The 10,377-nt window shown below is 36.9% G+C and overlaps 1 protein-coding gene and 1 non-coding gene across 2 annotated transcripts in view; one reads left to right on the top strand and one right to left on the bottom strand.

Moving 5' to 3' along the window:
- Positions 1 to 7,600: 7,600 nt before the first annotated feature.
- Positions 7,601 to 10,377, top strand: part of LOC122065205 (calcium-dependent protein kinase 17-like) — an 8,556-nt gene continuing 5,779 nt past the window's right edge. The window contains exon 1 of the mRNA XM_042629024.1: positions 7,601 to 8,060. Within this exon, the coding sequence (XP_042484958.1) occupies positions 7,601 to 8,060 (460 nt within the window). The remainder of the gene's footprint in view (positions 8,061 to 10,377) is intronic.
- On the bottom strand, positions 8,676 to 8,748 carry TRNAA-CGC. Its single transcript has one exon. It is a non-coding gene; the product is annotated as a tRNA-Ala (tRNA).

Raw genomic sequence — 10,377 nt, 5'->3', positions numbered from 1 at the left:
CCCAAAAGAAACAATAACTCTTGTTATTCCTACATGTTCTATTACCAAGATTCCCCTGCTTTTCCAAGGGAGTAACTTTTTCTTGCTTTTGCTTGATGCTTCCGGATTCTACTAAAAATCATATAGGAATTAACTTGTTATGAATGAATTTATTGAATTGGTTCATTGATAGATTATTGGAAAAAACTATTTTTTACTTTGCGCAAGTGATTCTACTATATTATGTAGTCATAGTCATAATAGTGCTCACTTTGGTACCACTCTCAACCTGCACCGAAGTAGTGTTTTACCCCCTAGATGTCCAATCAATTGATATGCCTCAACACATGCATTTTGGGGAGAATCAGCGAGCTCTAGGTTTGAGTGGCATTTCACTCCTAGTCGAAACTCATATGCTGATTCAAGACGCATGATTTTACATTTTCTGTAATCATTTAAATAAATAGGTTTTTTTATTATTATTATTAATAATTTAGGCGTTACAATGCCAAATTCAATCAAGGCAAAGAAAAGGAGGGGGTTTACTTTTCCCAATAGAGTCTTCCAAATCGACAAATATACTAATGGAGATTCAAGGTGATGACAAGTGAAAGGCCATAGAACATGTCCATCAACGTTCTCCCTCAAAGCTGAATACAGAGAACATTCAAGGACATATCGAGTATCTTGAATTGCCCATTTGTGGGCCATTTCCCAAAGTTCTCTCTTTGGATCCCTTAAATGATTTCTATTGTAGTCTCTTTGAATCAAAGAAGAAAAAGTCTCTTGAATCTCACCGCGTAGCATAAATACCCGGACTGAATATTTCCAAGAAAGACACAGTTGTAAGACAATCTATTTAATTATAACCCAGGATTAATTTGTACAAAGCTTATTCACAAAAAAAATAAATAAATAAAAAATAAAATCCTCTTAAAAGGAGACACGTGTTATGATCAACTTTGTGATTTGAAGATAATTATTGGAATCATGTGGCAAGGAGAGGGTATTCAAAAAAGTTCAAAGTAAAAAACATGTGCTCCTCTATAAAGTATTCTCACCCAAAAAAAAAAAGTCTTTATCTAATTGAAGCTGTAAGTTGGACCGTGACAAGTAGGTCAAAGTAAACCTTGTGTCCTATTATTGCAATTCGTTAAAAGTTTTGTGGTATTGTTGAATTTGGTCCTCCTTGCGATCGAATGTGTCGTCTACGCGGTCTTTATGGCCACACTACCACCGGTCTGTAATCTTTAATCACTGTATCTTGTTGGAGATTTCATTCGAATTTGCTCAAAATATTACTTTCTCGATCACTGCTAAATAAGTTATTATATTGTTACGATCTCTATTCCCGACCTGTACGTGGATCCCAGCATTCTTCTTCTGTGATTTCGACGACGGCTAGGACTGGGAATGAGAGGATGATGAGAGGTTTCATCTGTAGAGAAGAAACACAGGGGGGTTACTGTTGAGTCGGTGGTTGCCGTGAGTTCCTGTTGGTCCTTGTTATTGCCGTCCATCACCGATGCCACTGTCACCGCCACCACTATGATCTCCGGTGCTCTAAACGATCACCGGTGGTCCAAATCTATCGATTTGGGGTCAAGGTACAGTGACTATCGATTTGGGGATGGGACTTATTACATGGTGGCCTGGACATATTCAACCAATTGAAATTAACCAAAATTATTGAAATAACTATTTTAGGACCATGTTTGTTTCATCATATGAAATATGGGAAAAAAATGTCTAGAAGGTAGCGTGGTCTCTACACTCAAATACAAAAGATGTGATAATTGAAGAGGCAAAGTCCACTCGCTTTTTCAGCTTGGACAAGTCCATCCACTCATATAATCCTCGGACTTCAAGGGCACGAGGCGTAGATTAAAATCCTTCCCCTATTGACAGCAAATGAATCTCTCATTAACTCTCATATTGATAAAGGGTTACATTAAATCAATTTTTAGAAAATCCTTTCTTATTTATTATTTTAAAAATTAAAAGAAAGAAGCTACCTGATAGTGTATGCGTACTTGTATAGAGATATAATGGGTGCAAAAAGACCACTCTACCCCGTGCCATTGATGCTCGCGTACGTCTTTCTATTGATTGCAAGCACTATTATGTATGTGCACTATTGGATAACATTCTCTAGCCCTTAAAATTTAATTTTATATTTAAGGAAGGGTTCTCTACGAAGCCCTTATGCATTTTCGAGCATTGAAAAGAGTATTATGCAAAACCTGTCAACGAGGAGGTATTTACAATATTTACAGGGAAGGTGCTGCAATCAATGTAGCATACCAAACACAGCCTAAGAAAGAACTTCAAAAGCTGATTTGACTGGCTGGTCAAGATTCCTAGGTCAAATATTCCAATTGATAACTGAAGCATGGAAACTTTAAACACAACCGCGTCATTTTAACTCTCATTGTCATGGGAAACAATCGTGGGCCTGAGCCCAACTCAATTGGTGATAATGAATATTGAGGGTATGTTTGGAATGCCTACTAGGTCGATAATGCATTTCAAGAAATCATGCCAAATAGCCTTAAATCTTTTGATTTTCTATATTTAGATTTACTATTTATTTAAAGAGAAAGTTTTCCTCCACCAGTTGGAATGTTCACCACTTCATCGTAGGATTCATAATTAAACCCCAATGGGGTTTTAGTATATTCCCCAAAATACCCTCCTGATTCCCCCCACCTCCATCCCCAACCCACCCCACATGCACATAATCCACCATGGTGAATGGGAATGGATTCTCATCTTTCATGGCTGAAGGAACATTGATCTATTAGTTCATATATTTTTTCATCTCATCTTCTCAACCTCAACATCTCATGGGCGCCGTGTACCCCACTCCCCTAAAGATCTTGACTATAAATTGTGGTCATATTGAATGAACTGTAGAAATATACTTTGAAAGCATTAGAATTGTACAAATAGGTTTTTTGAAATTAAGACTGCGTTTGATATGATTTCTTAAAATGCATTATCAATGTAGAATACATACCACATGCATCCCAATTTTATTAAACTCTTAACAATCGATAGAGATAAACTTCCCTTTCATCAAAAGAAGAAGAATTGATGTCGGTTCATAGGGAGCCCTCATCAGTTTTAGGTTGTTTCTAATATCTGATGCTATTGTTTGTTTCTCTTTTCTACCATCTCTCAAAAGCCTTTTTTTTCTCGACTTTTGAAAGCCAAATGTGGTCTTTGGTCGAAAATGGAGATGAGCATGCAAAGAAGAAGTCGTATCAGCTTAATCAACTCAGAAAATGTATGCTGAATGGTTTGGATTATAGTTTCTCAACCATCCTTGGATTTTGAATACTATCTATGAGATTAGATGTTCTATTCCAAAATTAATGTAAAATACTTGACTTGGTCCTGCCATGAACCTACTTGGTCAATAAAGAAGGTTGCCAATATTGAATCATCTAATATTAGTTTAATCGTTTAGTGCCTTGGCAATAACCCCCATGACCATTTAAGACAGTAACCAAATCCCCTCCAGCGCTAGTGTGCTTGGCATGCATCCAATGGCTTAGGTTGCATGTCGGGTTTTATCTGTCGTCGGATGCACATTAAAATCATTAGCGCATTGGAGAGGATCTGGGTCCATTTTTACAGTCAAGTCATATAAGACAATGACATATAAGTATAAAATTTAAGAGTGTACCCAGTTGGAGGGCCCCCGTTACCGCGTGATCTAGAAAGGAACAAAATCCATCAAAATAGCCCACAGATTGGTTCAACGATTCAATCCATCAAAATAGCCCACAGATTGGTTCAACGATTGAATCTTTCTTTTATGATTTTGTCCCCTTGGCCATCGTTTTCTTTTCTTGTCTTCTTTTTTTTGTGGATTTTTTTTTTTTTGGGGGGGTGGGAGCCGAAGGCCAATCCCGATTCCCTTTATCTGATTTGAGTTTGATTCACTATGAAAAAACCTTAGATTCTTGAAAGGGAAATTTATTATCATTTTCCTACACTTGGCCTATATTTACTAAAACTCCTCTACTTTTTACTTTTTTTCTGATACTCCCTTGCATTTTTATTTTTACTTCTCTTTCTCATATGCTTTTTTTAAATACCCAAATTACCCCTTCTTTTCACTTGTAATTTATTACACTTTTTTTCAAATTGACTAGTTCAAAATAAATGTAGCAATCTATTTAGCCAAGTGTAGGGGAGCTTTAATAAATATAAGCCAAGATTTGGCTTGGGAACTCTTCTTGAAAATATTTTTCAATGTGATAATCCATTTGGAAAGTCTTATAAAACCCCTCAAAATTCTCGGATTTCGTACTCACGTTTTACATGAGAATTTCCCGTAACATAGGGTATAGGCATCTTCTCTTCTTATTAATTTTGAGAGGTATCTATAATTTCATTTAATTAGATTATTTTTCTTTAGAAAAAAGACTTTGTTTGGAAGTGTGGGAGCTTCACTCAAATATGGAGGGGGCAAATTGATCGCCCCATGCAATCCCCATGAAAAGTGAGAATGCCCTCTCTGCAGTCATCTTTAGGATAGAAAAATCTTTCCCATTATTCTTATTTAATTTTAGGAAAAGCGTCAGACACCCATGAAATAATTTGGGGAAACAAGGATTCCCAAGCCAAATCTTCAAATAGGGGGTGGGCGTAGGAGAAAGAATAAGTGGTGTTGCTACAGTGTTTTGTGTCTATCATCCAAAAGGGTTGTGCATATTGTTCGTGTGTAGAACCTTTTTTCTCATTTTTTACGTGCATAAGTTGTATACTAACCTCAAGCTAGAGGATGCACCTTAATTATGCACTGCCAAGCCAGTTGAATCCATTTCCCATCAATCTATCCCATTCGATTCCCTTTAAAGGGTAGGTTTGTAATGATTATTTATTTTTCTCCTCTATTTTCTTTCTTGCAAAACGGGATATGAATGCGTGTATGTATGGCACGTTAAATTTAAATTCAATATGGAAATGTTTGAAAAATAATTATTATTTAATTAATAACAAGTAAATGAAATACCATTTTTACCAGATGGGTGGGGTGCCAAACACCTTCCCTAGACTATAAGTTGATAGTTCAGACTTCAGACTCTCGTGGTTGGATTAGTGTATCCTTAAAATAAGTTGGAGTCAATTTTACTTCTGGGTCTAGACTCTAATCTAGGTGATGCCTCAAAGTTGTTAAGAGATAGTGACAATTTTATAATCATTGGAACCCTTTCTTTTTTGAGAGGAGCGGCAAACCTTGTTAACACTAGAGCCTCCTAACCTCAGAAGGATCGAAAAGTTTTAATATCGTTCAAGCCCCCACTCTTTGAGAAGAGCGGCAAATTTTGTAATCCCACAGTGGTGACTTAATATCACATAAGTAACCTTGAGAGTCAAGCCACACGACATTTGATGCCATTGCAAAATGATATTGCTCGGGAACATGGCTCTTACACCTAGACACATGCCCCTATAGAATGATTGACCCGCCCCTATGAAAGATAAAAATCTCACTTCCATTGATACGACTACGAGAGTTCTCATTGGGCCTGTGATGGTACAGAAACATATTAATTATATCAAACATTGCCAACCCGGCCCTTCCTAACCCTGAAATGGCAAAAATAGGGATTGCATAGGTCAATTAGGGTTGGAATAAGTTAGGTTGGGCTGAGCCTATGCTGAGTTCAGGCAGCTTAGGGATGGATTGAGGTTTTAGAAACCCTAGCCAGCCTGGCCTGGCATTTACTAATTACCACCACTGCCAACTAATGAAAGCTGCTCAATAGCATAATTTTTTCTCTATCAGATCCCATAGACCACTGGGGCTGATGTCCCAACTCGAGGAAGGCTCGTCAAAGGGTCAGGGTGTGAAAGAGGGAGGGGGACTAACGTGGTGTTCACATCCAACAAAAGGAGAGTCGAACAAGCGACTTCTTCCTAGACTTAGGCCAGCAATCTTATTGAGAGTCGAATAAAATAATTTTCAATTTTTCAATTTTTTAGGAAGACCGACTAGAATAAGATTATAATAATAAAAATTCTTCCATCATCTCTACTCTAAAACCAACATTAAAAACTGGGAAATTTACTATCACTCCCTTACACTTGGCCTATATTTATGAAAACTCCACTACCTACTTTTTACATTTTTTTTTTTTATACCACCCTGCTTTTGAGATTTTACATCTCTTTGTCCCCTTCACTTTTTAAGTACCTGTATTATTCCCTCCTTTTCACTTGAAACATATTAAACTTTTTTCAAATTTTTTTGTTCAAAACATACTTTTACTGATCTAAGAAAACAACCAGTCGGCTTTGTCCTTTTATTATTATTTGGTTTAAATATTGCTTTGTTCGCTGAAACTCAAATTCCTCCTTAGCTCCCATATCATTATTTTTCTATTTTTGATTTCTTTTCTAAATGCATTAGTATTGAATCATTTAAAGATATTATTTATTTATTAGTTTTTTTTTTTTCTCATCTATCATCAAGGTTATAGTTTTATTATTATGATTATTATTATTATTATTATTATTATTATTATTATTATTATTATTATTTTGCCTCATCCATCATCACAAGTTTAATAACCTATTTTTTTATCGATATTAGATTGGTATCGGTCTCAATCGATACTAATTCGGATTGGTATTGAATTAAATGTTACATTCTTCGTTAGGATTGCGACGCATGATTTTAGAGATAAAAAAAAAAATTTGATAAAAATATTGGATCTATATCGTTCTCAATCAATATTGATATGGACCACTTAATCCTTCCACAGTGAAAAAAGATTTAAATTTATGGGAACTCGCCATCCTCTAATGGAGGAATGGAACCCATGTAAAATATTGATTTTCATTACTAATCAATTTGAACTAGTCAATTTTTGAACTCATCAATTTGAAAAAAGTTTAATAGGTTACAAATGAAAATTAGGGGTATTCTAGGTATTTAAAAAGAGTAGGTGAGAAAGAGATGTAAAAATCTAAAAAAGCAATGGAATATTAAAAAAAAAAAGTAAAAAGGAAAGGAGTTTTTATAAATATAAGCCAAGTGTAAAGGAGTGACAGTAAATTTCCCTAAAAATTATCTCTCATCCAATGGTTTTGTGAAGACCATGCACACAGCTGTCAAATGTGGGTGCAGGTGAGGGGAGTGCACCCTATCAACTAGGGATTGGCATCCAACTCAAGAAAGGGCGATCAGTGATGGGGTTTGAAAGAAGGGAATGGGAGAATAACATGATATACACATCTAATGATAAAACCAACATTAAAAGCCTGAACGGTTTTGTACCCTATCCTGCATTGTGCACGTGCACAGTCATGTACACAGCCGTTGGATGAGGGTGAAGGGAGTGCACCCTACAACCGATTCCCCATCCAACGGTTCTGTGGGCGTCCACAAGGTCCACAACTAATGAACCGAAAGTTTAACTTCTACTCAAAAACAAAAAGTACACCCCAACTTCCCCACCTGTAAGAACAAGCATCTGTGGTTTTCACCTTCACAGTGTCTCTTATCCCCTTCTACACAGAACCCATTGCCCTGTTTTAATTTCTTTCAATAGATCATAAGATCTTGCTTTTCTGGTTAAATCCACTGAAATATCAAGCAGAAATGGCCTTTCGAGTTGGTGATTCAGTCGAAATTTTCAGCAAAGAAGAAGGGTTCGAGGGTTCCTACTATGCAGCCAAGGTTCTCTCGGTTGAAAAGAAGCAAGTTTTAGTGGAATACAAGACCCTGTTAACTGATGATGAATCGAGTTGGTTGAGAGAGATGGTTCATTGCAATCAATTAAGGCCTCGACCTCCTGAAATCAGAGTCTCTGAATTCCGATTGAACGATGAAGTTGATGCTTATGATAATGATGGGTGGTGGGCTGGGAAGATAACGAAAATAGATGAATCAAAGTACTATGCACACTTTAATGGTGGTGAAGGAGGTGGAGATGGAGTTGCAGAGCCGTTTTCTCAGGTGACAGTTATAGATGAATCTAAGTATTATGTGAAATTCCCTTGTGGAGATGAGATTGGTTACTCCTTTTCTCAGCTTAGGGTTCATCAGGAGTGGAAGGATGGTAGATGGGTTTCTTCCCAGTGAAAGTGGGTTTTATGGGGTTTGAGTTCTTGGGGTTAATTATGAATTTTAATGGGTGGGTTCTTGTTGATCTCTCTCTCTCTCTCTCTCTCTCTCTCTCTCTCTCTGGTTCTGTTGTTCTGTTACTATTTATGCCCATTCCTTTTATCTCTGTAGAATCTGTGCTTAAGCTTCTATGTATTTGTTGTATCAGTTAGTTGAAATATCTCTCTCTCTCTCTCTCTCTCTGAAACTTTAAACAAACACTGGACAGATCACCTACTTTGATTCTTCAAACCCTACACAACTAATCTGGAAAGTCTGCTCACCATTCACAAAATTCATTACTATAAGAAGAAGATATACCCAACAACATTTGGGGCTGCCTCAGTGACTTGTTCAGAACATAATTTAGATTGTTTCAATTGGAATTTGGAAGTTTTATGTTTCATGGCTGCCTCAGTGACTTGTTCAGAACATAATTTAGATTGTTTCAATTGGAATTTGGAAGTTTTATGTTTCATGTGATGAATCAAAAAGATTGGGTAAATCTGGAAGGCAAGAAGAAGAGCTCAGTTGTCTTTCTGCACGTCTTTGTAAAAAATATAAATAAAATTGGAGGTGCGGGGAATCGAACCCCGTGCCTCTCGCATGCGAAGCGAGCGCTCTACCATATGAGCTACACCCCCATGTTGTGAAATAAATAAATATAGATATATTAGACCAAACCTCTAAATTCTTTGCAAAAACTTTCAGCTGCTAATAAACATTTGGATATTTAGTTTATGGACAAGAAAATACTACTTCTTGGCATAGGTATACGTCAACGAAAATAACCAATAAGAGGATGCCCACAAGCATCTTCAGTGTGGGGTAGTACAGTCATTTTGCACTCGTTGTATCTTGGCATAGGCATTCGCAAGGAGGTTGCGTTCTTTCTTTCTTAGTTTATGGTCCAAATTCTTCATATGTCAATTCAGTTGGGCATGTTGAAAGTTGTACCTTGGGTAGAGCATGTAGATGGCACAATGCTAGTTGCTTGTCCTTGGTTTGTTCAATGAGCCTCACATGTGAAGGATCCACTATTGCCTGTCATCTGCACCACCCTCTATGGTAGCACATCAATGAAGAAACATGACTAGCCCTTACCAGATTTGATTCGTGTAAGTCATCAGGTTTTGAAGAGGGTGAAAAAACCAGGTTTTTCAAATATAACACTAACTAGATTTTGCTAACACGGGATTTGGGTTGGTTTTACTTCTTGACCCGATCGTGTAACCTGAACTAATTTCAAACCCTGACCCTTGATGGCATTTTACTAACAACTGGCTACATGATCCTGAATTAATGGAGCTGCAATGACCAATCCTTTGAACTTAAACCTAATGACTAAATGGATTAGTTTTGTGAGGGACTTTTGGGTGTTAAATCATTTAGGGTTGTGATTGTTTCATTGTTCAAAATTTGATTGCAATATGTACAACCTCCTTTTCAAAATTTATGATGTTTTCCTCCCAAAACAATGGTGTTATCTTGTTTATTGGTACTTTAGCATTCATGGAGGACACCTCCCATCATTTGATCCTTTTTCTCGCTCAATCATGTTCAAATAAGCTTATTGGTGAGGCAAAGGGACATACTCAATGCACAAGCCTCTGCGATTTCAGGGTCTAAGGAGAAGTAGATATGTATTCAATCTTACAACTCTTACCCCGGCATTGTGGATAGGTTGTTTCTTTTCAAACCAGCAACCATCAAGTCACCCAATTATATTAAATATACCTATTTTTTGTTGAAAGTTCAAATATGCTTATTCGTAGTGTACAACCAAAAATACCAAATGACAAAAAAATATATAAAATAAAAGGGAAATAGTTGGGCACGTTACTAGGGTGCTCAGCCTGTGTCACCCTCTGTCTTTCCCTTTTCAAAATTTAACTTTCTTTATCCAACCTTGAGATTGGTGCATGCTACTAGCTTACCAAAAATTGGCGGTTAGGCTACGTGGTCTTTACACCAATGAGGGCCAATGAAAGTGCACACGAGCATCAAGGGGAGGGGCGGGTGGTCATTTTATTGCCCCATATGATTTTCGTTCACCCACGGATATGAGAGAATCTTTTAATCAATGGGTTCAAATGGTTGGATAGGATGTCTGGAATAGTGCACAAACATTTCGAACTTTGTAAAGTTGGGGTAAAAGAAAATAATGAGACCTGAGTCTAATGGCTAAATTCTCTTCACCCACCATGAAGAAAAACTTCCACCTAATTATTTTTTCCATCAAAGATTTTATAGTGAAATAAATGGTGGCTGGT

This window comes from Macadamia integrifolia, unplaced genomic scaffold (assembly GCF_013358625.1).
Source record: "Macadamia integrifolia cultivar HAES 741 unplaced genomic scaffold, SCU_Mint_v3 scaffold1922, whole genome shotgun sequence".
Taxonomy (NCBI): domain Eukaryota; kingdom Viridiplantae; phylum Streptophyta; class Magnoliopsida; order Proteales; family Proteaceae; genus Macadamia; species Macadamia integrifolia.
Note: the sequence above shows the minus strand (reverse complement) of the source record. Positions and strands in the feature narration are given on the sequence as shown.